Source organism: Rutilus rutilus (genome assembly GCF_951802725.1).
Source record: "Rutilus rutilus genome assembly, chromosome: 6".
NCBI classification, from domain to species: domain Eukaryota; kingdom Metazoa; phylum Chordata; class Actinopteri; order Cypriniformes; family Leuciscidae; genus Rutilus; species Rutilus rutilus.
In genome coordinates, this window is record NC_140214.1 from 10863375 (window position 1) to 10890796 (window position 27422).

The following is a 27422-nucleotide window of genomic DNA, read 5'->3' on the forward strand; positions in this document are numbered from 1 at the left end:
CATTCATTGTCCCTGTCAAATAAAGAATAAAATAAAAAAAAACTAATAAATAAACAACAGCCGCGTTTAATTTATAGAGCAGCGCCATCTAATGGCAGAAGAGCGGAAACAGCATGTCTGAAAGAAGACGGGACAAGAGTTGTCAAAAAAGTCTATATTCAAGTGATTTTATGTATTTGAGACAAAAATCCAATTGCACAAATTTGTATTTTCTCCAAGAGTGATTATGTTTTAAATTTGAATGCTTTTTGTGAAATCTGTTCACCAAACTAAAATCCAGGATAGTGTAAACAAGTGAACACAAACCACACTGGCATAGGGTCAACATTAACTTGAAGTTATAATTTAACTAAAAACTTCAGCTGCTTTCTGTTATATATTTTAAAAGGCCAGTTTGGGGCAAGTTGTCCTATGAAATATGAATTGGCTTGTAATACACCTTAAAAACAGACATATGCTGTGAAAGATATTGATATTCTCAATGAACAGCAAGTTCTTATTGCAACAATGTAACGTTACCCAATATAGTTGACACTGTGCCCCATTATCAAATTTTAGTGTTGCTTTTTTTGTAGCCAGTATTTGCTGTCATTAATATTAAAGGGATGGTTCACAGAAAAAATTTAATTCTGTAATTTACTCACCCTCAAGTTGTTGATGGAGCACACTGACTTCCAAATGGATAAAATACTATGGAAGTCAATGGGGCCCATCAACTGTTTGGTTACTGACATTCTTCAAAATATCTTCTGTTGTGTTCAACAGTAGAAAGAAATTCATACAGGTTTGGAACAACTTGAGGGTGAGTAAATATTTTTGGGTGAGCTAAACAAATAAAGATGCAATCTAACAGTGTTTATACATGAACTCACATAGTTTCCCGATATGGAGACTTTATTTAAAGAGTTATTTAGTATTTAGAGAGTTATTTAAAACAAAATCTTTATAAAAACTTTATTTACTTCGCTCTTTGGAATGTTGGTGTCATTGAGAAATCCATAAATCTGAATAAATCTGACAAATGAATTAGTTGATGCAAATTGGAAAAGAGCCACCAGACAGATTGGACTTTATAACATCTAAACTTCAAGTGAAATTGAGTTTTCTTGTGAGAGTAAAAGCAAGTTGAGTGTCACTTCAGCTCCTCTGGACACAAAAACAACTATTACAATTAAGAAAAATACCATTTCATTTTAAATAGCATTAAAAAAAGTGAGTTGTTACACTGACAGTTGGATTTCTCCTTACTATTTAAAGTAGTTAACACTTTTATTACTATCTAAATCTTTCATTAAATATAATTCTCAGTGCAAAATGACATGCGTTGATTCATTTGAGTGGGAGAGACGTTTCTGGGACCTCCTTCAAGCTGCTGAAAACGAACTGCATTTCTTCATTGTGTGTGAAATAGACCAAGATGCCTTTGTCAGCACTTGTGTCATCTCGTCTTTCTTGTCCTGCCAGTGCTTAAGAGCACGGATCAGTTTGTGCCTTTCACGTCCTTCAAATATAATTAATTTCCTTAGGGAGATGCTTCTACATTAGCGCTCTTAGATGCTTCATTTGCTTTGTCTCCGCTTCCATTGCCAGACGTTCCCAGAGTGAGCGTCTCCTGATCGGGAGGGGTCCAGTCTAGGAGACACTACTTTCACAGATGGTCCGCAGACATTGTGATGTCATTCTGAAATATGTCACTCAATACAATGACAGCACAAGTTTACAGACATGTCATATGGGCAGCTGAAAGAAATAACGATTTCCACATTACTATTCCGTTGTTTAAAAAACCATTGACCCAAGAAATGTCTTCTGACCTGTTGTTTTACAATATATAGAGTGAGGATGGTAAAATCTCTTCGCTATTTAACATTGAGATAGATGTACGTCCTGTTGAGATTGCTGCAGTGATGATGTATTTTTAGGCCAACCTGGAAGTTAGCATCACCCTAGCTCCCTCAACAAAAACTCAATAGGATTTTTCCATTGGCTTTCGGATTATTGTAGAAAATAAGCTCTGTTGCCAGCAAAAGTTTTTGATTCTTAAACATTTTGTTCATCATGACAATATTCACAAATCTGATGGAATTTGAAGCTTAAATACGATCGCTAGAACATAGGCTATATGAACAACTTCACAAGACTTAAATGTCACCATCACTAAGCTTCTAACAACTCTTTCAGACACGTTCCCTAAAGTTTGCAAGAGCACGATTATATAAAAAAAAGTTCACTATGTGAACTATTATAGTGGACTAGTGAGTAGGTGAGTTTTCCTGTTCAGTACGATGAAGTTTTATGTCCCCGACAACCACTGTAGTCCCATTTAGCCACTTTTTAGCAACCACCTTTTTCAAGACTGATACATTTTATGTTGTAGAATAAAACGTGCAAACATCTTGAGCTTGTGTTCACCACAGACCTTATTTCAAGCACTTAACCAAAAACCATTCACAAAAACCCATTAAGCTGCATCCGAAATATACGTACTGAGTAGGTACTACGTTTGAATTTGAATTTACTTCACGACCATTAAAAAGTATATTCAATTTAGTATCAATATGGGTAGTATGAATGAAATTGGGACGTACAACATCCGCCTCGTTGTTCCTGTCACGTGATACCAGCGTCAGTTGCATAAGTCCTCTCCGGTGGCTTCATGGGATAGTAACATGTATATCGAATGCGCAGTTCAGTATCTCGCCGGAAGTAGTAGGTCATCCGGGTACTTTTCGACTACTGTTTTTCAAATACTATGAATTTGGAAACACTACTCTGTTGGCGTACTGATTTTCACATACTATATAGTAGAGAAGTATTCGATTTCGGACGCAGCGATTGTCTTCAGGACAATTTTTGGTCTATGAAAACACATCATCCCTGCAGCACTCTATTAGATGTATTATTATGTATTTAAAACTTGACCTCTGACCTGTGTCTGTGAACAGTTTGTGCTCAAGAGCAAACGACTGTCTGTCTAAGGGCAGGAATCCATGTGTGAAAAGGCAACAAAAACACGTTTAAAGGCACCATTGGAATGAAGTGTGAGTTAACAACTGAACAAACACGTCTCCAAACATAAACGAGCACAATAAACACTAAAAAACCCAGTTGTGTGTACAGCTCTGAAAAACGGGTTTGTAGAAAAAGATATCCAACTGTGTGAGAGGATACATAGTTTTGTCTTGGTCTCATCACCAGCAACAAAATGTACAAACAAGTAGACAATCATCGTCTGGCTGTACAATCTATACAAGGCGCCCTCTAGAGGCCAGTCCCTCGTCCTGCACGTCCTGAGAATAACGCTCAGTCTCGACCTTGAGAAACGTCGCAACAACGTTCTAAAAACGTTCCTCCAACATCGTCCGGCAAATGTTTCCTGGGTTCGTCCAGCAATTCCTCATGCCTCTGTGTAAGATTTCTGTGCACTGAGTTTTTCTTTCTTTAGTTTGACTCCGTCCACCAGCTCAAAGTTGTAGTTCTCCAGAGCGGAGAGGTTCCTGTTTGTAGTGTGAGCGCAGGCGCAGTAGAACAGCACCCCGCACACGGCGCCCAGCAGGACTCCCACAGCGCTCATCACGATGATGGTGATCAAGATGGGGTCTAAACTCTTCAGCATGGAGCCGCGTCCAAAACTCCACAGGGTGTTATCAGACCCCTCACAGTTCACTAGAGAGAGAGAGAAAGACAGAGACAGACTGAGCAAAACCTGCATCGGTAAACAAGCTCAATTATATTATATAAGAGATTATACACAGTCAGCTGGTCATTATGGCAAAATAATGGCAATCAGGACCCTGAAGTAGGAATGGAATTATATAGTTTAGAGGTCATTACAACAAAATATTTGATTGCAGAATGCCATGATTTCAAAACTGCCAAACAACAACAATAACTTTATCTTGATTTTTTGGTATTTTTGTCTTGTTTCCTGCAAACATAATCTAAACATCCTTTAAAAAAGAACATGGAATTAAAAAAATAAATAAAATTATATATATATATATATATATATATATATATATATATATATAACATCAACCTGTTTTCAGAGAATATATCTTGAATTATTTTTCTTATGCTATTAGCAATTAAGGTTTAAATGTGTATCAAAAAAACGAATTTTATCCTTAAACCATGAAAAATAATATCTTAATATCTTAAACAATTTTGTTTGTCAAGTAAGAGTATCATATTTATTTGCAGTGTAGAGAGAATTTTAATCTTGAAATTGGGTTTTTATTATAATGCTTTTCTAATAAAAAGTGGGTCTTACCGATCTCATCAACTTCATCTTCATCACCTTCTGGATTCTCTGGGTCTGAAACACAAACACATTTAATCAAGGAGATGAATTCTCATTCAGAATCCTCAGAGATATTTTCAACATATAAATGTTAAAAACGTGTCATCTTGGAGCGGATTGGTTTGGTTCAAAGGTAGAAACGCTTAATTAGAATTTTTTGTAAAATGCCTATGAAGGAAATGAATGAATCTGGACTTAAAGGGATAGTTCAATCAATAATAAAAATGTGACCATGATCAATCATCACCCTCATGCCGTTACAAACCTGTACGACTTTCTTTCCTCTGTGGAACATAAAATAATATTGGTAGACAAACAGCTTTGGTTCCCGTTAAATGGACAAAAATATAATGAAAGACAGTGGGAACCGAAACTGTTTGGTTTCAAACATTCTTTAAAATATCTTCTTTTATGTTCTGCAGAAGAAAGAAATGTATACAGGTTTGAAGATGAGTAAATGATGACAGAATTTTCATTTGTTGATGGTCAAAAAGAAAGGGGAGGTACTTAAACAGAAAGGGCGTGGCTTAACATACCCTTGCACTCTTCAGGATTCACTTCAGCCAGTATCTTTATATCATCCAGTGAGATGAAACCAGATTCTGTAGGATCCACTTGGGCCTCGATGATCACCTACCATGCAAACACAGGAAGAGAATTAGTATTATGCTGTAATAATGATATTTGACTCATAAAGAGGGCATCGGTACCTGATAAGGTGTGTCGGCACTGGGGATAACGACTCTTCCTTCCCTCCATCTGCTTTTGAAGTGTCCGCTCACAGAGCGGATCAGAAGCTCAGAGTCCTCTCCCTCCTCATCCTCTCGCTCTATCTTCTGTTTGATGTTCAGAGTTCCCATATGTTTCTCAGAGAAGTGGTACCAGAAAGACATGCACAGATCTGAATCTGGAGCCGTGACCGGCAAACTGGCTAGCCTCGCCACCCTTTCTTTTCTCGCCAGCTCTTCATCTGTTTCCATATCGCCCTTTCTTTTGATCTCAATCTGTGCATTTCTGTTAGAAGCTGCGTAAATGAAGTTGTGAGGCATTCCTGAAACAGAGGAGAGGAGTGCATCTGTTTATTCAATTACTCCCTCTTCCCGCAGTCGCGGCAAATAAGCATTTTATCTCAATCGTTTGCATTTAGGAATTTATTAATCTAAATTTAAGCCATCTCTTACCTGTGTGGTCCAGATTAGGCAGTTTGTGATCAGCGTGTTTGCTGTTGTTGTTTATCTGCCATTCGGCTCCTTCGCCACCTTCTTGACTCCACCCACAGTAGGAAGGGTTATCAGCCCAGCCAAAGTCACAGGCAAACCAGATGTATGCTAAACAGAAACACAAACAACACTGAATCGACCTTACAGTCCTCCGTTCTGATATTGCTTTCCACTCAACACACTTTCAGTTGTTTTGCTAATTTAGTCAAAGCAGTATCGTACTGAACACCCACTATGCTTTTTGGACTGGCAGTAGCATATTAGTCAAAGCTTTGGGCATGTATTCAAGAGGTTATATAGGCTTAAACCCCAGAGGGGAGTGAAGTGACAATAGTTCCTCTAGTAAAATCTGCTAAATCACCAGAAACCACTGGCCAATCTAGATATCACATTCTCCCATAACTCTGACTGCAGTAAATCTCATGTTCTTGTATAGAAAGGTAGTTTTTAGGAACCATGAAATTTTCACATCCAATGGTTTCTGTGGTGTTGCTGTTTTAAATATTTTATGTTAGGTACCGCAATAGCAAAGCAATATATAAAAATTCGTTTTCAGAGGATATATCTTGAATTAAGTATTGAATCACACACACACACACACACACACACACACACACACACACACACACACACACACACACACACACACACACGCTTTTATGCTTAAAATCAGAAAAACATGTAAACCTCATGATCTATTTTAGAAACTATGAACTTTTCACAACCGATGTGTTTCTGTGGTGCTGATGTTTATAAGTGTAATTTAGTCATCCTGAAGGTGACAGTAAGAACAATCTGCCATCAATGTGTTTGAAACCCTGTATCCAGAATTTACAAAATTCAGTTGAACAGCTGCAGATTATTTCATGTAATTATGCAGCACAACACTTGAGGGCAGTAGAGATTCTGTTGTGTGCTCTACATGGAAAACGCCAAAGATTATGTTTCAATGTCCTGAAAAATCAGGTCCTCCCTCGAAATAGGGTCTCCAACAACCATCGGTTAACAGTTACACTAAGTATAAACAAATTACATTAATTTACAATATGTATATAATTTCTCACTATATAGTGCATTATAAAACTAAATGGACAATGTCATTTCTTTCACTTGATTAATAATAATAATTGTCAATACATGTAGGGTAAGTGCAAATGCGTAGTGTGTAAGCCAAGCTATCAGGCTACTTGGGCTAATCTGTGTGCTATGCTAGTATGATAACAAAAATGAACATTAATGGTCATTTGAACATAGACTAGTTCAAATGACATGAGAAGTTTCTCACCAGGTACTGCTTCCATGTCCAGAAATGGCTCTGCTACTGCAGTTTCTACGGAAAACAAATTGAAAAAAATTGCTATCAAAGTCAAAGCTAAAGAGTTTATAAAATACATATTCTGTGCGTTTACGTATTTGTTTCATGTTGAGTCTCTGGGTCTCTTGTGCAGAAAGCCCTTAAATGGAGATGGTTTTGGTGTGCTTTATGCAAATGACTATATAGTCGCTCAATACTCCAAATTCATTAACATTAGAACGAGGTTAAAAACAAATCATGTGCGTATTATACATGTGTTGTGAATTAGCTATACGATTAGCTATAAATACGATGCAGTCATTAATGAATGAGACATTGTTCTTTGTGTGTGTTTTAGATGATAAACACGTATTTGTGTGTTTGGATAATCTGATAGGTCACAGAGTCTACGTCTTTGTTTTTGTGTAACCTATGGTTCATAGTATGTTACTGTTTTGCTAGGCGTATGTAACCTGCTGGGTCGTAGTTGGTGTGTGTTTCACTGTGTGGGTGTTTGTTTTTGTAACCTTTTGGGTCATAGTCTGTCTCTGTGTGGATGTTTGGGAGGTTTTGCTCTCCTAGTGGAGAACTAAATGTCCCACAGTGATAGTAAAACCTGAAATTACCAACATTATTGGGACCTCCCAACAGTCCTTATTATGAAAACAGCATAGTAAAGAGAGTAAATAATGTCTTAATTAAAATCTAAAAATACCATAAGGTTTCTCTAAGGAGTTGGGGTAGTGTTATGGTTTAGCCAACATAATTAGCTCAATATAAAAATGATAGATGTTAATGATATAAAAACATATAAGTGTAAAGTATGTGTCTCTAACCTGTTGTGTCATAGTCCGTCACTGCTTCGCTATGGCAGTTGCCGTCATCATCGCAACTCTCCGCTGTCGGTGGAATAATGGTGCTTGTTGGAAAATCCCCTGGAGCGCTGGTGACGGTAGCTACTGTAGTTTCCATGGTGGTGATGAGGGGAAGAGGTGTTGTGGGCTCTGAAAAGCAATTTATTTTAGGTAAATGAATTATACATCATTTAAAAATCTTCTTAATATGTATTAGGGAGCCTGAGAACAGGATTGCTGTGAGCTCGGTGACTGGTTGGTTTGGTGTCACTCACCTTGCAGGTCACACCCTAAAACCTCCAGCCTTAACCCTATGCCGTCAGGAGAGCCACGCTCAGGGTACACACGCAGGAAACGCATCAGCACTGGATCAAAAGTACGAACTTCTGGTGTGTCATGGTTCTGATTTCCCATAAACACCTGGATGGGTGAAAATAATACATTTTTTAGTTTTGTGTCTGTCCAGTTAAATGAAAGAAAAAGAAAAATGGCATTTTTTTCTTGCTCTAAAGGGACGTTCACCCCAAGGATGATAAAGCAATACCTTCACTCTGTTGCTGTTCTCCTCCTGTATGTTACTCCAGTCTGTTCCAGTCATGCTGTATGTAACTCTGAAGCGCTTGATGAAAATATTCACATCTCTGTATTTCCCTCCCTGCAGAATGAGACCCGTTACCATCCGCTGCGCCCCCAGATCTATCTCCAGTGATTGGTTCTTCACGGGACCCTGCGGGTGAGCGACCACCCAGCCCGTTCTGCCGGTCAGCAGCCGGGCCTGTTCAGGGAGCCAGCCCCTCTCTGCCGATGGCCACACTGAGATCTGAGAGTCCGAAATCTGACCCGAAACCATCCCTAACATACTGGAGCATTGAGAATCTGAGAGAAGGAGAGAGAGAGAGAGACAGAGAATGTGAGCTACCCTCATGAAAGAAGCACCAATATTTTGAACCATGGGAAACGGACATACAGGCTACTTCGTCTGACTCTAGCTGTCGGAAATGGTGAGGATTTATTAAAATAAACACACACACACACACGCAGGTGGCACCTCTTGATGTCAGTATTAGGTGTCTGTGAATAAAGAGGGGAGTCATTCTGTAATGATCACACATGGAGCGAGCGAATCTGGGGGGATTATGAGTGACTCAGTGCTGTAAACCACTGCTGGGATTTCATAGTGATGTCATGGCCGAAACTCAGTGTATGTGCGTGACGGGATACCTGATATTTTACAGCCGTACACTTCGAAACGCATGCAGATCCCCTGTTCCCAGGTCATAGGTCGTATCCGTAGGTAACGGGTGAGGGTGGGTTTGGGTAGCATGACGCGTTCCTCATCCGTGGGATTTTTATTTCCATGGAACACCTGAGAAAAAGAGAGATGACACATGTGTCACTTTCCTTCCTTTTTTCCTCTGCTTTTCTTAACAATGTTCGATTTCACAGCGTTTTACACACAATATTGCCAAATCATCAATCAACACAACAAAGATAGAAAAATGTGCAAGTAATAGTATTTAAAGCAATAACAATACATATAAAATAAAAACAATAAACAAAATATATGGTCATTTTTAATCAAATCAAATCAAAAACAGGAAAATAAAATATATAAAAAACAATATCAAAATCTTTTATACTCTACAAGGCTGCAGTTTTATTTTCCAAAAATACAGTAAAAACATCAATATTGTGAAATATTATTACAACATAAAATATCTGTTTTCTATGTATTAATTCCTGTGATGCAAAGCTGAATTTTCAGCATCATTACTCCAGTCTTCAGTGTCACATGATACTAATATGCTGATTTGGTGCTCAAAAAAGTACCTTTTTATCAATATTTTTATGGGAACCATGATATTTATTTGAATTTAGATTTATTTGACATATATTTTTCGTATACATATTATAAATGTCTTTACTTCACTTTTAACCAATTCATTCTTGCTGAATTAAAACTATTAATTTCTTAATAAATAAAAAACCAAGCACATTAAATAAATACTCACCATCTGTTTGGTTTTGTCTTTTATGGTTATCCAGTCCTCTCCGTTTGAGCTCACATTGATCTTGTATGTTTTGACGTAGTATGATTTTTTTGTTTCCTTTGATATGGCACCTTGTGTTCCTATGGCCGTCACGTACCGCAAGAAACCCAAGTCCACCTGCGAGAGACAGAAAAAGATCGTAAGAGAAGTGCTGTTACTCTCTAGTGAGTGTTTATATATGTGTGTATACATGTATGTGGGTTGTTTTGGACTCTGTGTTGGAGCAGTTGTCATGTAACTGCTAGTTAATCACAGTCAGACACACTGCACTGATTCACTGTCAGACCGTTAGTGTGATCTATGATGTGTTCACTGCATATCAGCAGTGCAATGCAGTGTCTGGACAGAGAGGCTAAAAGCTTAACACGATTTAACAAAGTAGGACATGTTCCTGGATCAGCGTCCTTGTTGCTCATTGTACCACATTCCTAAAATCCCAAACAATCAGGATTTTAGGCTTATGGCTGGGATTCCCTCTGCACGCACACACACACATTGATACTCCTATCATTATGAGGACAAGTTGAAATCTCGTAATTACGGTAATTATGACATGATCGCGCGATTATATTGAGCTAATGACATTTACTAGCCCCTAACCATAAACCTAGCCATCAAAGAAAACGTTCTGCATTTAGTATGTTTATTTTGTGTTTTGAATTAGAAGGACATCAGCATGTCCCCAATAATGTAGAGGGCAAGGCCTAAAGCATGAATACACACTACAGTAGGAGTTTAGTCCTTACAATGTAGGTCAAACCAGTACACACACGCACGCACGCACACACACACACACACACACACACACAGTAAGTAAAGTACAGCACAAGCAGCTATGTAAATATGGTTCAATTACAGCCAGAAAATTGCTGGAAGAAACATGAAGTTCCCACTGTAAAACTATGACTTCAACTACACCTTGAACAAATTAGACACAATTATCAAATTTATACAATTTGACAAGACTTGGCAGCCACTTGTTCAAATTAAACAGTTCTCATTTTATTTTATTTGATATTTTATCTATATTCAGGTCAGGTCAGGTAATCAAATGACCGAACTGAACTTTCTAATCTCATTTCTAGTGTGTGAAACAAAACTTTTGCCACTTACTCTGTCATTATCTGAATCACTTACAACAACAATAACTGTCCAATGAAACCAAACACACACTCGTCATTTTCGAAGCATCTATCATGTTTCAGGTTCCGAGAATCTCCATTTCCTTCCCTTCTCAATAATTACAAGAAGTCTGTTCTAAGGGTTTAGTGACCTTCAATAACCTTACAGTAACAGTGATCACATATAACACTAAAACACGGTCACAGATGCAGAAATGTTGACAAATGCTCTGGGCCAGGATGACAAATCATGTTGTCGTGGAGCAATTCCTGCATTAAATCTAGCCTGTCAGTTATTGTCTGTCTCTCGAGTGCCTGTGTGCGTGACTCTTGAGATAAATTAAACTCAACTGACGCAACAGAAGTGTGCATAAATAGCCTATTGAGAGAGTTTGGCTCAATACAAGCATTCCTGGCACAAAAGTTCACATCTCTCTCCCACTGATTTCCACCCAAGTCTGAGTGAGCAGATGCTGCCATCTCTTTCTCTCTCGCTCTCGGTCTCTCTCTCAACAGGAAGGTATTATGAGGCTAATTGCTTTTCAATATTGTGCCGTATCAGAAGCGTTCGACCTGCCAACTGGAGCCAGTCATGCTAACAAGCTGAAACAAGTGTTAACAACCTTTAGCGAGGGAACAATGGCAGGGCAGAAGCAGAGCCCCTCAAATGCCAGGATCTAAGACAAACATGGACACTTTTTGTAGAAAACAGGATATTGGTGGGTGCATGTGTGTGAGAGAGAAGTAAAGAATTTAAACAGGAAAGGGAAGAGGAATAAGGAAAAAGGAAGACGGCACTTTACTGACCCTCATGTTGCTTTGCTTTCTTGGGATAGTTGCCAGACTGAGGCCAAAAGACAAGACATAGTTTGATTCAAAAGTGCCCCAGGACAAGGATCACTTGTTCAAAGGCAGGAATATGAAGACGTTGGACAGGGAAGACAGATGGGTTGAGAGAAGAAAGAAAGAGGCCATCTAAGGGAAAACGGAGCAGCGATTTCTGAAAAAAGCTTTGACATTGCTTGCCAGATTCGCAGACACCCTTGCCACGGCAGTTTTGCCTCAATTCACACATCCGTTGTGCTTGTTACCGACAGGGTGATGACTCAAACAGCAATTCAACATTCTTATGACACCCGGCTGAGTAGTAAGGTTAACAGTATAGTTTACCCAAACATAAAAATGATGCCCTTTGTCTTCTCACCCTCTTGTCATTTGATTTTTTTTTCTTCTGTGAACTGCCAAAAGAATATGTCTAGGTTGCCTTTCCTTACAATGAAGGTTGGGGACCAGTTGCTGTAAGCTCTGAAAAGAAAATTTTTTTTTGGATGCACTATGTAACTTTGTTCAAAAGTGACCACAAAGAAATTTGTTATAAAAGATTTATATTTCAAATAAATGCTGTTATTTGAACTTTCGATTTATCAAAGTTTTTTTTTTTTTTATAATTCCCAGGAAAATATTCAGCAGCTCAACTGTTCAACATTGATAATAATAAGAAATGTTTCTTGAGCACCAAATCATCATATTAAGACTGATTTCTGAAGGATTATGTGACACTGAAGTCTGGAGTAATTCAGCTTTGCCATCAGAAGATTAAGCTACTTTTAAAAATATATAAAATAGAAAACAGGCATTATAAATTATAATAATATTTCACATATGTAAACTTAATTATAGTCTTAAATATCAAACATATAACTTGATATACTTAATAGTCAAAATCTTAGGCTCATGCTCAGAGGAAAGCAAAAACCTTTAAATATTAGTTCACTCCTGCTGCTAAAAAAGAAATCTGTGCTTGAACATCTTGTTCAGATATGGAGCTCTTTCTCTCTCTGTCTGTCTGAGTCAGAATGAAATGTGTTGTCCAGATGTGAGTATGTTTTTCTGGTAACGTCAGAAACGCTGGCCTACTGTCATAGCAAGCACTCCAAAAATGTCCTCTTTCATAGAGGAAACCCTTCCTGCGTGCGCACTGCTGTGAGAATGACAACATGTCAATCAAATTCATTGTAGGAATAAAGAGGCAGGAAAACCCCTTTGTATATGTATGAGGGTGTCCAACTAAAGTGATAATGCAGGATAAAATGTATCACATACAAAAATATTAAGCAGCACAACTGTCTTCAAAATTGATAATAATAAGAATTGTTTCTTGAGAAACAAATTAACATATTATAATGAAAAGATTATGTGAAAATTCTGATTTGCCGTTGCAAGAATAAATTACATTTTAAACTATATTAAAATAGGAAACTGTTATTTTAAATTGTAGTAATATTTCACAATATTACTGTTTTATGGTGTTTTTGATCAAATAAATGCAGCCTAATATGTATTTGTGTGTGTGTATAATATATATATAAATATAATGTAAGCAATAAGGTACGAGAGGCTGTGCTGTATCGTGAATAAGTCCTTCAGTGTAGCACAGCCTCTCGTACCTTATTGCTTTTATGAAACGGAATTATTGCTTTTATTACCACACAATACAAATATTAAAGCCGAAAAATATGTCTCTATGCAAATTCCATGAAGTAAAATCACTAAAAGCATTCCTTTCGCTGGAAAAAATAGTCCCTGACTGTAAACAGCAACAGAAGTTACATACATTATTTCGCCAATAGATAGCGGCAAAGACTGTCTTAATGAGTGAGTCAGTCAGTACTGAAGACTTTTACATTGAAAGGACTCAAACGTGTGATCACGGAGAAGGAAAACGCAACTGACAAATGACTAGGGCACCGGAGAACTAACCGTTTTATAAATATATATATATACACTCACCTAAAGGATTATTAGGAACACCATACTAATACTGTGTTTGACCCCCTTTCGCCTTCAGAACTGCCTTAATTCTACGTGGCATTGATTCAACAAGGTGCTGAAAGCATTCTTTAGAAATGTTGGCCCATATTGATAGGATAGCATCTTGCAGTTGATGGAGATTTGTGGGATGCACATCCAGGGCACGAAGCTCCTGTTCCACCACATCCCAAAGATGCTCTATTGGGTTGAGATCTGGTGACTATGGGGGCCATTTTAGTACAGTGAACTCATTGTCATGTTCAAGAAACCAATTTGAAATGATTCGAGCTTTGTGACATGGTGCATTATCCTGCTGGAAGTAGCCATCAGAGGATGGGTACATGGTGGTCATAAAGGGATGGACATGGTCAGGAACAATGCTCAGGTAGGCCGTGGCATTTAAACGATGCCCAATTGGCACTAAGGGGCCTAAAGTGTGCCAAGAAAACATCCCCCACACCATTACACCACCACCACCAGCCTGCACAGTGGTAACAAGGCATGATGGATCCATGTTCTCATTCTGTTTACGCCAAATTCTGACTCCATCTGAATCTCTACCATCTGAATCTCTCAACAGAAATCGAGACTCATCAGACCAGGCAACATTTTTCCAGTCTTCAACTGTCCAATTTTGGTGAGCTTGTGCAAATTGTAGCCTCTTTTTCCTATTTGTAGTGGAGATGAGTGGTACCCAGGGCCTTCTGCTGTTGTAGCCCATCAGCCTCAAGGTTGTGCGTGTTGTGGCTTCACAAATGCTTTGCTGCATACCTCGGTTGTAACGAGTGGTTATTTCAGTCAAAGTTGCTCTTCTATCAGCTTGAATCAGTCGGCCCATTCTCCTCTGACCTCTAGGATCAACAAGGCATTTTCGCCCACAGGACTGCCGCATACTGGATGTTTTTCCCTTTTCACACCATTCTTTGTAAACCCTAGAAATGGTTGTGCGTGAAAATCCCAGTAACTGAGCAGATTGTGAAATACTCAGACCGGCCCGTCTGGCACCAACAACCATGCCACGCTCAAAATTGCTTAAATCACCTTTCTTTCCCATTCTGACATTCAGTTTGGAGTTCAGGAGATTGTCTTGACCAGGACCACACCCCTAAATGCATTGAAGCAACTGCCATGTGATTGGTTGATTAGATAATTGCATTAATGAGAAATTGAACAGGTGTTCCTAATAATCCTTTAGGGGAGTGTATATATATATATATATATATATATATATATATATATATATATATGATTTAATATTAATTTGGATTAATACTGAGTGTTGACTTTGATTTAATGCCCAATTTGTAGATGGAGGTTTGAGTCTGGCCAATGACATGTCTCTATCCCATCTCCCCCTCTCTATTTCAAGATGCCGTCTACTGTCCACTACAAAGCCAAAAATAAACAGCAGGTTTATTAAGTAAACTCTTTAAGGTCAAGCACAAGTACACACCCAAGACCGGCAAGCACTGTTTTCACCCTCTTATATAACCTTTTAATTATTTTTAAATATTTTGTCTATGTCCACATCCGTGTGTGCATGTGTGACTTTCCACGTGTAAAGGTCATGTATTGTTGTCTGGTAAAATGAAACAGTCTTTCCCTATAAAATTAGAGAGTGTGTGTGTGTTTGTACCTGTATCCACTCCCGAGCAGAATCCTCTGATGGCGTCCAGCCGTTCTCGGGGTAATGCAGTCTGGAGCGCAGTGGAGACCAGCTGGGATTATACTGTGATGATGCAGTTATCATGTCTTCTGTGATTTCACCGCTTTCCATCCCTAAAGGAGACATGCACTCACCTACACTCACACACATACATACAAAAAGATGTACTGTGAGCAGCAGTGTCGTGTTTTTGCAGTTATAAACAGCAAATCATAAAATTTAAACTGACTTTTGAGGAAATTTGAAGTGGACCACACCATCTGACAGGCTCATTTATTTTAAATCTGATACAATAGTGTGTGTGTGTGAGAGAGAGAGAGTGAGAGAGAGAGAGAGTGTGTCCGATTTGCGCTCTTCTCACAATAGGAAGTTAATATTAGCCTTTCATGTTTGGCCTCAGATGTAGTGACCCACGTGACCCTCCTGCCCTGTGTGACCGTGTGATGAAGATTAATTATAAACGGACAACCTCTTTGCACTTTATTACACTGAACTGAAAGCACACACATACACAATTTTGTGAAGTAAATCTGAGCTGGGTTCAGGTCTCAATGGATCATGGGTGTTTCCTCAGTGCCATCAAGCACATTATTGCCACATTATTGCTAACAGTCCCAGTTAGTGTGTGACTCTCTGAAAACATGATGGATGGGTTTAATAAAAGCACCAAACTGAGTGAGCTGAGAGCCAGAGAAATATCAGCAGTTCCCATGTCATTCTCATCTTTACATTGACCAGAGATAAATAAAAAAATATATAAAATTTAATTAAATAAACTGCATGTATAAAATGTGTTACAATTATGTCCTGCAATGAACATTTTAATTTCATGTTATTTGAAATTGGATTTGCACACCATTTTTTAACCCAAATTTGGGGTTTTAGCATGCGCTTATACACAACATGGCAAGGTAATAAATACAATTTAACTTCTAGCTACATTTCCCACAATTATTTTAATTTGAAATGAAATTAAAGATTTCATTTTAAACTTCATTTTCCTTTTAAAATCGGCATGGCACAGAAGTTGAGATCTTTCTTCCCTATTGTGACGTATATTCGAGCGAAACAGCTTCTCGAACAAGAAAAAATGGAATTGATTTTGTCCATCGGGAATAAATTGGATGGTTTGATGGTTGCTGTGATGTCATGTGAGTGACAGGTTGTCCCGCCCTCACGCCAGTAAACACATCATCAGTGAGGAGAAGAGATATCGCTGCAAGAGGGAGGGGAAGGTAATTTGACTAAAGATTAGCGCACATGAATAAAAAAAAAAAAAATCTGATAAATGATTTATAATAAATACTGCAATATTCCATAAAAAAAAAGAAGAATTGTCCATTTTGATTTCATGGTGACTTTAATTGATGAACTAACCCTTTCTGGATGAACTAACCCTTTAAAGTAGTTCAGTGTCTTACTTTTCCCATAAAGCAATGCAAATGAGTCTTTCTAAGACAGCATGTGCTTACTGTATGAAACAAGCTTTCCTCAGTGATTCAAAGCCCTGAAATTAATCTGCAAAAACAAATTTCACAAAGGTGCAGTCCCTTAAGCGAAATTTCATGGGCAAAAAGGGGTCTATTGTCTAATGTCAGTAGTGTAGCGATGTATGAAGCAGAACCCACAAAGAAGTCACTTTCAAACCAAGCAGCTTTCTTTTAGTCAACGCCGCAAACTAAATATTTCGCCCTCACGTGACATTCCCGATCACGTGGATTACCCTGATTTCGCTCTCACGCAATGTGACCACACTTTAATGGTTGTAGCGGCACAGTCATCAAGACATTAACATCCAACCACAATTTACATATCTTTCTATGTAATACTGAACCTGTCAGCAAATTCACAACGTATTCAAAATGCTTTATGTCACTTGAAAAAAATCATAATAGAGGTTTAAAATCATAATAAAGTCTTATGAGCACAGTAAAAGCAGTGTTTAATCAGAGAGAGGTGGAAAAAAGCAGTCCAAGAGTTCTTGAAAAAAACATAATAAATAGAAAAATAATTTATAAAATGTACAAAATGAACGCATTTAAATGAAACTGAAGATGCCTCATTTACAAAATGTTGCGTAGAAATTTCGCTACATTTGATCTTACGGTCATTTTTCAAATGTGTGCCACCTAATTAATGTCATTAACATATAAAAGAGGCTTCGACTTTTAGTATACGCATATCTAAGATCAAATCTGTACGTTCACATGTTTTATGAATGAGGCCCAAGGTCTCACACTAACCTTGGTGATGCTGAGGTGGGTCTGGGCTGGTTCGGATGCTGTAATTTGCTGAAAAACCCTCCTTGGTGATGGCATTGTCTGTGTGGATGGTGAGAGAGAGAATGCCGGTGTACGAGATGACACGACTTGGTGGTCTGGAACCACAGTATCGACCAATATGAGGCCCCACTGAGAGAGAGAGAGAGAGAGAGAGAGAAAGAGAGAGAAAGATGGAGATTTAAGCAATTCAATTCACATCATGCAGTACTATTCTAATAACCATAAGAGCTATAATGATTGAGTATTGTGTGTGTGTATGTTTATGTGTGTCTGTCTTTGGCTGTTCTGTTGTCTGTCGATATTTTCTAAAAAGCTTTTCCTCCGGTTATTAAGGTCCCGATTTACTTCAAGCGAAATTGAAGAACAAACTGGTGTGACGTTATTTCGAACAAAATCAGGATAAAACGAAGTTCGTTTGGAGTTTGTTTCGGGAGTTCAAAACAGCTTGCCAATGCAAACTTTCCATAAAAGTTTGCTCTGGCTGGTAAACACCTTCGAACCACCATTGGTCAGTGAGGATTATGTAATAGGTAGGTGTCTGAGGCATTTATGTACACAAGTAAAAACATGAACACACTGGAGAGCTGCTTAATAGTAGAAAATGAAGTTGTAAAGCTTTCCTGTAGCTCAAACAGTAGAGCGTTGACACTTGAAATGCCAAGGTCGCAAGGGAAAGCAAGAACTGATAAGAATGTAAAATGTGTACCTTGAAATGCAATGTAAGTGGCTTTGAATAAAAGCGTCTGCCAAATGCATAAATGTATTCCCTAACTGAAAGAGACACTGGCATTATGTTTTCATGTTTAATACTGTAAAGCTGCTTGCTTTAAAGCAGTCTATTGTATAAAGTGCTATATAAATAAACGTGACGTGACTTGACTGGAGCGCTGATTGCAGAGCTCGTGCAAACATATCCACATTGCTATGATCAAATGCTTTCTTAACTGTTGTTTTCTCATTACTGTCATTTTTGTTGTGTGTTTATATTGTTATAGAGAGGAAAGCGCAGCACATATTTACATACAGGATGTCCGCTAACAGTATGTGGCTACAAAAGTATTTCGAATTTCTTTTTACCCCTAATCAAAGAACGGAAAAGAACTTTGCAGTGAGTGTATTGAGCCCTTAAGACTTTATAAACTTCCTGCTGCTCTCAGCATGAAATCTAAAAGTTAGCACTGTTTTTACCCTTAAGTTTACCCTTAAGTTTTTTTTTCACGTCTCTACCTGTATGAAATCCATCCCATATCTCCAGATAGTCAAATCTGCAGACGGCCCCCACAGGTGCAGACGGGTCCGACTCCATATCGAAGCGCTGGAAGTCCAAAACGATCTCTGCCATCTTGGGTGCAAAGATGATGAAGGTGCACTCCAGGTTGTTTGGATAATTATCAGGGAATCCAGGGGTTTGGAATACTCCGCTTGGTTCAGTGAAGTTTCTGGAACATTCAGTACCTGCACGAAATGAAAAGTATCACTGAACCACCAAGGGAACTGAACAGCATATGTCAGAGAATATAGTCATTTACGTGCACTCATACATTACAAGAGAATCAATATTTTGATTAAAAGACCCTCTTTGTCTTTGTGTGTGAGCATGTGCATTATAAGATCTTTGACTGTGTGTGTGTTTGTTTTCTGGTACCTGTGCGGTGTATCTCATAGCGGATGCTGAATCCGGCTCCAGAGCTTTCATAGTCGGAGGTGAATTTGATGAGTAAAGAGTTTCCACTAGAGGTAATCGGAGATGGAGCGATTTTGCCGCAGAATCTCCCAGGAGAGGGAGCGTTCTCATCCACACCATCAAACACCTGTACAAAATCATACCTGCACACACACACATACACACACACATTATTGAAAATACTGTGCTTGTGTGTTCTGTAATACTTTTACAAGTGATATAATGTAAAAAGTGTTCTGTGGTCTGTAATGGGCAATATAATATGATATGATATATGATATGAAGATAAATATGATAAAATAATAAACATATGGATATTCATCATGCTTTGACTACATTCATAATCCCTTTAAAAAAAAAACTTATAATCAGTTTCATGTTCTTGTCAATAACTGTAATGCACTGATATAATGTACACAAATATAAAAAAAACATTATGATACACAATTATTTATGTTTAATCCATAATGCATTTAACACACCATATGTCAATTTAATTTTATACTGTTTTATATTCTTGATGTGACAATGAGTACATATTATGATGTATTATGAATAACTTTGAAATGCCTTTATTATATATTCGCTTATATAGTGTAACTGGAAACTCTGAGAACTCTTCCCCCTGGTTTCATATTGACTAACTTTTGCATGACTCGTTTAGATTTATTTTGATGACTCCTACAGCATCAGCTCCAACAAAACCACCCGAAACATGAGGCATTTCCTGCTGACCTGACACTGGTTTTACACACAACACCCCCTCTGAGTACATTGGTGCTCTCTTGCTCTCCTGTAACCCAAGACACTGACGGTCAGTATGATCTCTGACCTCTCACCACGACACGACCCTCTGTGGGAGCCGAAGCGTGCTTCCTGCCATTCAGACAGATCGCTCCATCCCTGGACTCAAATTAGACTGATGATCTGGGTAATTTAATGAATCATTTACTTTATAACAGGAACCCTGGTAGAAAAAGGTGTCCCAGCTTCTTGAAGAAATATATATTTTTCTAGGCTTCTGACAAAAATACATGAAGAAATTTAATTCGATTAGTTCTTTTCAATTGAATTAACAATGGTTTAATACTGAAAATGTACTCAAATAGATTAATCGCAATTAATCGAATCTTGGTACCAAGTCGGTACTGAAATGTAAAAAATGTGACGCTTTGAGCGCTGTTGAGCGGAATCGTAAACACCTCTGATTGGCCATTGTACTCACGCGTTCATCGGATATGTCTGTGATTGGCTACAATGATCAGCGCTTCAAAAACATGTTGTAAATATACATCAATGGCACTCTTCATTGAGCGCTTACACAGATTCAGACGGGAGCGTTTGAAAGCAGGCGTCGATCAGTGGACCATTACTTTTTGACAACTCTAGTATGTGTGTGTACACACACACACACACACACACGTTTCTGATAAATTGAATGAGAGTTCAGTTCTGCAGTGTGTTTTAACTGATAAGAGACAGAGAAACAGTGATTACAACAGAGCCTGCACTTTCTACTAAGACAGAAACTGTGTGTTTTTCTGCACAATGTCACAATGTCTGTTTTGGATACAAAAAGATCCTGCTATTGAGCAAGACCCACATGAGGATGTGAAAGCTCCTGATATAGTGACTTATTGAGAGTAAAATAGACCAACAATGAAACTTCTGAACATTGTCAGGAACAATGGTTCGGTTCTGGAGGTTTGCAGCTGATTCAGTCCTCACATAAATGAGAATGGAGAATGAGGAAAATGCTAAAGTGTGAGAGTCTGATTATGTTTAAAAGTAAAACCCTGAGTGATAGAGGTGGAAATAATAAGGAATAAAACAAATCATTAAAACAATAGGTCATAACATTAAGTCATTAAAATCATGAAAATAAAATGGCGAATGCTTCTGGGTGTTGAGGGTGGCTGATATGTGGTTATTAGGGTGGTCCCAGGAGGGGTTTTTCAACACGTTGCTATCCGGTTGCTAGGGTGTTCTGAGTTTTTTCTTAGCACATTGCCAGGATGGTATCATTCATAGCACAAATAGTGAAATGCCAATGTTTAATACTTAAGAGTTAGTAGTTTGTTTAAATCTCTAACACTACTTATGAGTAATAGTTATGGTGATGCTTGCCTTAGCAATAATGTGTGTGTGTGTGTGTGGCTGTTCGGAAGGGTTGTTAAGAAGGAGGAGAGAGAGAAACAGGGTGTCATTAATGATTAATATGTGCAGAATTATTAAAGCATTCCCACACAACAAAGCCATTAATGATGAACATTATTTCAACTCCGTAAGTGTGTGTGTAGAGGAACTGAGAGGAATCAATCCTCATGAATGCTGCAGGAAAATACTTGTGTTTTCTCTCCTGGAACACACATCATAAAACGACAAGCAAAACTGAAATGGAAAACTGCATCTCTGTCTCTATGAAGATGAAGGATAAAGATGTGTGTGTGTGTGTGTGTGTGGTGTGCCACAGGAACATATGTGACTGATTTCACACTAATTACAGAGGCATTTGTAGGACCCCCATCTCCAAATTCCCCTTAGATAAGACAAGAATGCTCAAGAAACACACGGACCCTCTAAGACACTAGATAAAACAAGTACACCACAACTACTGTAAACAAATCACGCTAGCCGAGCTCAATAAACTTTCACATGACAAAAAAGAACTATAACAGCAAGACTCCACGCTCCTGAACCCGAAACCAAAACATCTGATCTCCCAGCACGGATGTGCTCCTCTCTCTTTGGTTCCTCCCAATTAACATGGGACTTTATTTTACAGTTTTTTTAGAACCTATGGCGCTTTATCAATGAGTACCTAAGAGAACCGTTTTTAATGCTTTAGATTAATGCTGCGTTCATACCATGTGGGAATTATTATAATTACAAGATGACAACTTGGAGATTCTACTCTGAGCTGTTCACATCCTCGGGCTCAGATATAATTTGTTTCCATGGCAACGCTCATAACGCCAAAATTGATCCATGTGCAGCTTTGTTGTTGATGACAGCAAAATAATGAAGTATTACTTTAATTCATCATACTAAGAATAAAGAAAGCGCACTAGATAACACTGGCTATAATAAAATGGCATATCAAAGATGAATATGAATATGTAGTGCAATCTAACTACATTTAAAAGCTAAAGCCACTAGCATTTTTGTCATCACAATGATCAAATCTGAGTTACAACTTGTAAGTTCAATGAAGAAATGTTTTTCTTCACTGAAGAATGTTTTTGCCAGTCAGAAACTGTTTACGCAGCATCTCAAACATTCTCAAAGGATGCATGTGTTACCAGCTCTGCTCTGTTATATAATATGTTGAAATAAAAGGCTGTTAGATTGTCCGATGCGTTTGTTCTCTGCAGTGCAGCGCAGGAAGGAACGAATACCGTGTTTCGCTGTGGTCTCTTGGGCTTTTCCGCAGGGTTCGTTTAATAATGTTCACCATAAACTGCAGTTTTGCCACAGCTAAAAAACTGAAGCCAGTCCAAAAACAACACAGCGGCATCTGGTCCAAGTTAAAGTGAAGTTCTGATTAACCTTCCAGTTCTGAGACTCACACTCATGGTAGTCTGTCCAAAACACACCAGACATTCCACAGCATGCATTGACAGTCACTCTCTTATTGTTGGCATCTGGCTTTAGCATTTTGAGGCAGAACATTTAAGCTCGCTGGATGTTTCTGAATGGAAAGGAACGTTCTGGAAATCTGGGAGAAAATAAAGTAATACCAGTAACTAATGCTCAGAGTGAGCATGGTTGTTTTAAAATATTCTTGATTAATCTGTCTATCCGTCCAAATTACAGAGATGCAATATGTCTATATGACTCTCTTCCTGGCAGGTTTTTGTATTTCTCGTGAAGCATGGAAGCTTTCAAAGATCTCTGTTACAAGATTGATAAACATCTGCAGCTGGAATCTTGCACATTTATAATCCAAAACAAACACATCATGTGTGATTGAACATGTGGTTCATTTTTAACATGCTGAAACATTAGTCACTTAAACCCAACACCAAATTTGTTGACCTCCAGTCCAGAGGACAGAGTTTCTGTTACGAATGATGATTCAGCCTGATTCATCATTGAAGACTATTTAGATTCTTGTCTTTACATAGCCTACAGTAGTTTTGATTGTTTTGAATTTTTATCTTTTTTAAACTTTTTTTTAAATGAGGGATGGTTTTTAACCAAAAATCTATGCTTAAAATGGAATACTAGAATACTGATTTTAAACTTAAAGACACACCCCAAAATGTATTTTATTTTACTCACCCTCATATCGTTCCAAACCTGTATGACTTTTTTTTCTGTGCAACACAATAGATCTTTATTTTTATTTTTTATGTCTCAGTATTTTTTTCCCCCGTCAATACAATGAAAGTCAGTTGTGGCCAAAGTTGTTTTGGATGCAAATGATTTTCATTGTATAGACAAAAATGGTTCAAATATTTTTCAAAATATATTCGTTTGTGTTCCACAGATGAAAGAAAGTCATACAGGTCTGAAATGACGTATGATGGAGTAAATAATGATGGAGTTTTTTGGTGAACTATCCCTTTAAAACTTGTGCAGTCTAATCAAATATTTTTCAGACTTGTTTTGTGGCGTGGGATACAGTTTTAATGTGCAATGTGTTGTGATTGTATACTGAACATTTTGAAAAAAAAAAAGTAGTAGAACAATCTTATATTCTATTCACAAAAAGTAGAATATATAGAAACAGAATCTGCATTCTATTTGCATATATGTATGGTATACATACTGCACACTTCAAAAATAGTATGCGTGGTATATAGCATGCCACACACAAACTAAATAAGATGAACTGAAAGAGAAAGGGATGGTCATGGTCTGTCTGTTGCTCTTTCATGCCCCCTCAGGGTCCAGCAGCAGGGCATTCAGCATAAGGGTCTTTTCATTGGTCCCCTGACACTGAAATATAACCCAATAGTAAAGCCAAGCCTGTGTGACTGACAGCTGCTGATTTACGCCCCATTTATGAGCTGTTTACAATGACAGAGAGAGTCATCAAATCCATCTCATTTATGAGATTCAGTCCACACAAAGCCTTGTGAGTGTTTGAGTGCCGATGCTGTTAACTAAAACCACTGAAATGCGCCACAAGGCAATAACAAGCTCTGCCTCCAACCTCACTATCATTTAATGTCATTGTCTGTCAGCCTCCTCGTTAAGAAAACAATCAGCTTAATTACTCATGTGATGCTGGAAGCCTCATCAAACTGATGAAAATGAAACCATAAACAGAGCGTTCTCAGATCATATGTGCCTTTCACATTTTGACTCTTCGCATTCTTCTCATTCTGGGAGATTTCCTCTTGGGAAAACCATCCCCCCCTTTTTTTTCCTCGGGAAAAACATCCCTCTGAGTGATAAATGCAGATCCATTATCACAGCCTGGGACGTTTGTTCTTAAACAGATCTAGTTCACCACCTAAATTTAGCTTATGAATCTGAAATATTTCATTTTCAACCAACAGGTGGCACACCTCAAGATCTGAGCGCCAAACTGATCTGCTTTGAAACCAGGTACATGTTTTGTGAGACAGTGTAAAGTAAAAGACCACTTGTAGAAAATGAACTGGAGAAATGGCTGTAGGAACGCAAGTTCTGGTTTCCTGTTCAACAAATCAATTGCCTAATCCAGTCTTTCCCATTTCAAGGCAGTAGAGGACTAGAAGTTATATACGGATGCCAAGAAAACAGCTCACAAACAGACAAACAATCTGATATCTATCATTTACGACACCCATTTTTCTTCAAGGACAGGAAGGTTGGTTAGACTTACTTGCATTCCCGACTTTCCAGGTCAAAATGCGGATTGAAGTTGATGAGGATCTTCTGCTGTGGATCAGGCGCCTGGATCAGCCAGGTGCATTGCTGGTTCACCGGGTATGCAGTCGGGTAACCAGGAGAGGTCACATACCCGGCCCTGGAGATAGTGATTTTCCCACCGCAGGGACTTTCTAAAAACCAGAGTTGCACATTTATCATTTTAAAAGGGTGTAATAACTAGATTCAGTCATAGCACTGTACATTAAATGCATATCATATACTAGCCTACAGATAAGGTAACACGACAACCATAATGTCACACACAGAGCACTCTGATCTTACGACAGACGATCGAACAGATCAGAGAATCGATTATGCGCCGTGAAATCGATCAATGTATCCGAGATGAACACAACAGGCAGTGGACTAAGGGTCACTGTATATGGGTGTGCAGACGTGGTGGACAGATATGCCTCTGTGTCTGGGTGTTTGAGTCTGATAACACACACCCAACTCTCTCGCGAACACGCGTATACAACACATGCACACACACACACGGAGCATCTTTCGTCCGAGCGCTGCATGAATTGACTAATCTACTTGTTTTACACATATTACTAAATAAATAGCCTAGATATATAAATAAGCAAACACAAATACGCAACTAAAAATATACAAATTAAGTCAATTTAAGAAAAATTAAGTAAATACAAAACCAGCATAAACAAAAATGTACAGGAAACATCTAAATTAACTGGTTTTATTCATAAAAAATAATATTATTAATTACACAATAAAACCTGTAGCCTACATTAGTTTAAACCAAATGAATTTTAAGGGGCAGATCAAATATATCCTTATTGTAACAAACTGCACATTTCCCCTTTTTACAGTAGAAACGCGCTGTTTTGAACTTATTTGTGGCAATTAATTTTGTAGGGCGTTACAAATGATTTCTCCCTTCACCAAATACGGTTTCTACTTGTTTCCCTTCTGAAGCAGCAGTCCTACAGGTGAGCATCAACAACAAACGACAGTATTACACATAAGAGCTAGAGCTCTCCTGTGCGCAGAGAACCCGTGCCGAACCGACACAATTAACACACCAATATCCAACTCACCCGTTAGAGCGCGAGCCACGGACAACCCCGTTAGAGTCACACAGAGCAAAAGCCAGTACATCCTCAAAGAAATCTGTTCAGTTATATCCTCAGGATTTCGTGTAATAATTATTTCTGAATCCACGCGGTAGTTAGCTGGAGAAAGATCCTGTCACTCAGACCCAGGGAACCGCTGTCTCCTCTTCTATTAGGTGAAGAAGAAGAAAGTCACAGCACTGTAAAGCGGGAGATTCTCACACAGTCAGTGCTGTTGCTGTTTGAATTTCATAATCCAAAGTCTAGAGAGGTTTGACAGCGCGTCCTCGGCTCGTTGGCAACGGGCTGTGTGCGCTTCTGCGGGCGCGCGGTCGGGTCACTCCCTTAAATGACTGATTTCCGCCCTCTATGTCGCGCGTAGACGGGCACTGGTGGGTAAATTTAGCAGGTTCTCACTGGTGTGAAGGTGTCAGCATCCGATGTGAAGACTGTGGGTGTCAAAACTCTCGCAGCACTGGTTGCTCCCGTCCCTCCTCCTTGAGAGAGAATGGGCAGGACTGGAAACGAGCAAACCCTCTAACCCTTTCCAGGCAGAGACGCGCTGTCTCTCTGCCAACCAGACACGGAGACTGTGGGGCCAAACCAAAGAGACTTTGCGCTCATCTGCGTGGGAGCGCAGTGCTGAAAAAAGATGCTCCTCAATGCATGCGAATTATGAGGGGTTTTGGTAGGCTACTCCTAATTAACGTCTGGACCTTTGTATATAAAATTATACGTTTTAACAGCGCTTTTAAACAACATTTAGGCTACCACAGGAGAAAGTTGACACGTTAAGGCCCGTTCACACAACGAATGATAACTATAAAGATAACAATAACTATATTAGCGTCCACACCAATGCAGGTTGACCGTCTTCCACTTTAAATGCTCGCTCTTTAAAGCAGGATAGATTCTGATTGGCTGTCAATGTGTTTATCGTTCATCAGCTGAAAAAAAAAAAAAATTCTTGACAGTGATTCCAGCGATATTGTTTATTTGTGCCGTTATCATTATAGTTACGGTGTGGACTCTGCTATTCTTTTATATTTAGAACGATTATTAGAACGGTAGCCTATCGTTATCGTTATAGTCGTCGGTTCTCGGTCGGTGTGAAGGGCTTGTCAGAGTGTGCTAAACAGCGCAAAAAAAAAAATACATTGACAAATCGCGAAATAGGTAGGTTAAAATATATTTA

General features: G+C 38.5%; 1 protein-coding gene across 1 annotated transcript; it reads right to left on the reverse strand.

Moving 5' to 3' along the window:
* Nucleotides 1-940: 940 nt before the first annotated feature.
* Nucleotides 941-26733, reverse strand: nrp1b (neuropilin 1b). Its single transcript, XM_084410662.1, has 17 exons — nt 26213-26733; nt 25105-25282; nt 19248-19429; nt 18830-19057; nt 17564-17731; nt 15291-15454; nt 9684-9839; nt 8893-9037; nt 8216-8547; nt 7947-8091; nt 7654-7821; nt 6809-6853; nt 5485-5631; nt 5014-5354; nt 4840-4936; nt 4274-4318; nt 941-3666 (listed from the first exon to the last, which is right to left on the reverse strand). Exons 1-17 carry the CDS (start codon nt 26271-26273, stop codon nt 3398-3400), a joined length of 2871 nt encoding a protein of 956 aa, XP_084266788.1. The 5' UTR covers nt 26274-26733; the 3' UTR covers nt 941-3397.
* Between the last annotated feature and the right edge of the window lie 689 nt (nt 26734-27422).

Excerpts from the sequence above, each read along its gene's own strand:
- nrp1b (XM_084410662.1), bottom strand. The coding sequence starts at position 26,273 with ATGTACTGGCTTTTGCTCTGTGTGACTCTAACGGGGTTGTCCGTGGCT. Across the intron at positions 15,455-17,563 it reads CCCACCTCAGCATCACCAAG|GTGAGTGCATGTCTCCTTTA; the intron begins GTTAGTGTGAGA and ends GTGTGAGTGTAG. Across the intron at positions 9,840-15,290 it reads CTGCTCGGGAGTGGATACAG|GTGGACTTGGGTTTCTTGCG; the intron begins GTACAAACACAC and ends TGTCTCTCGCAG.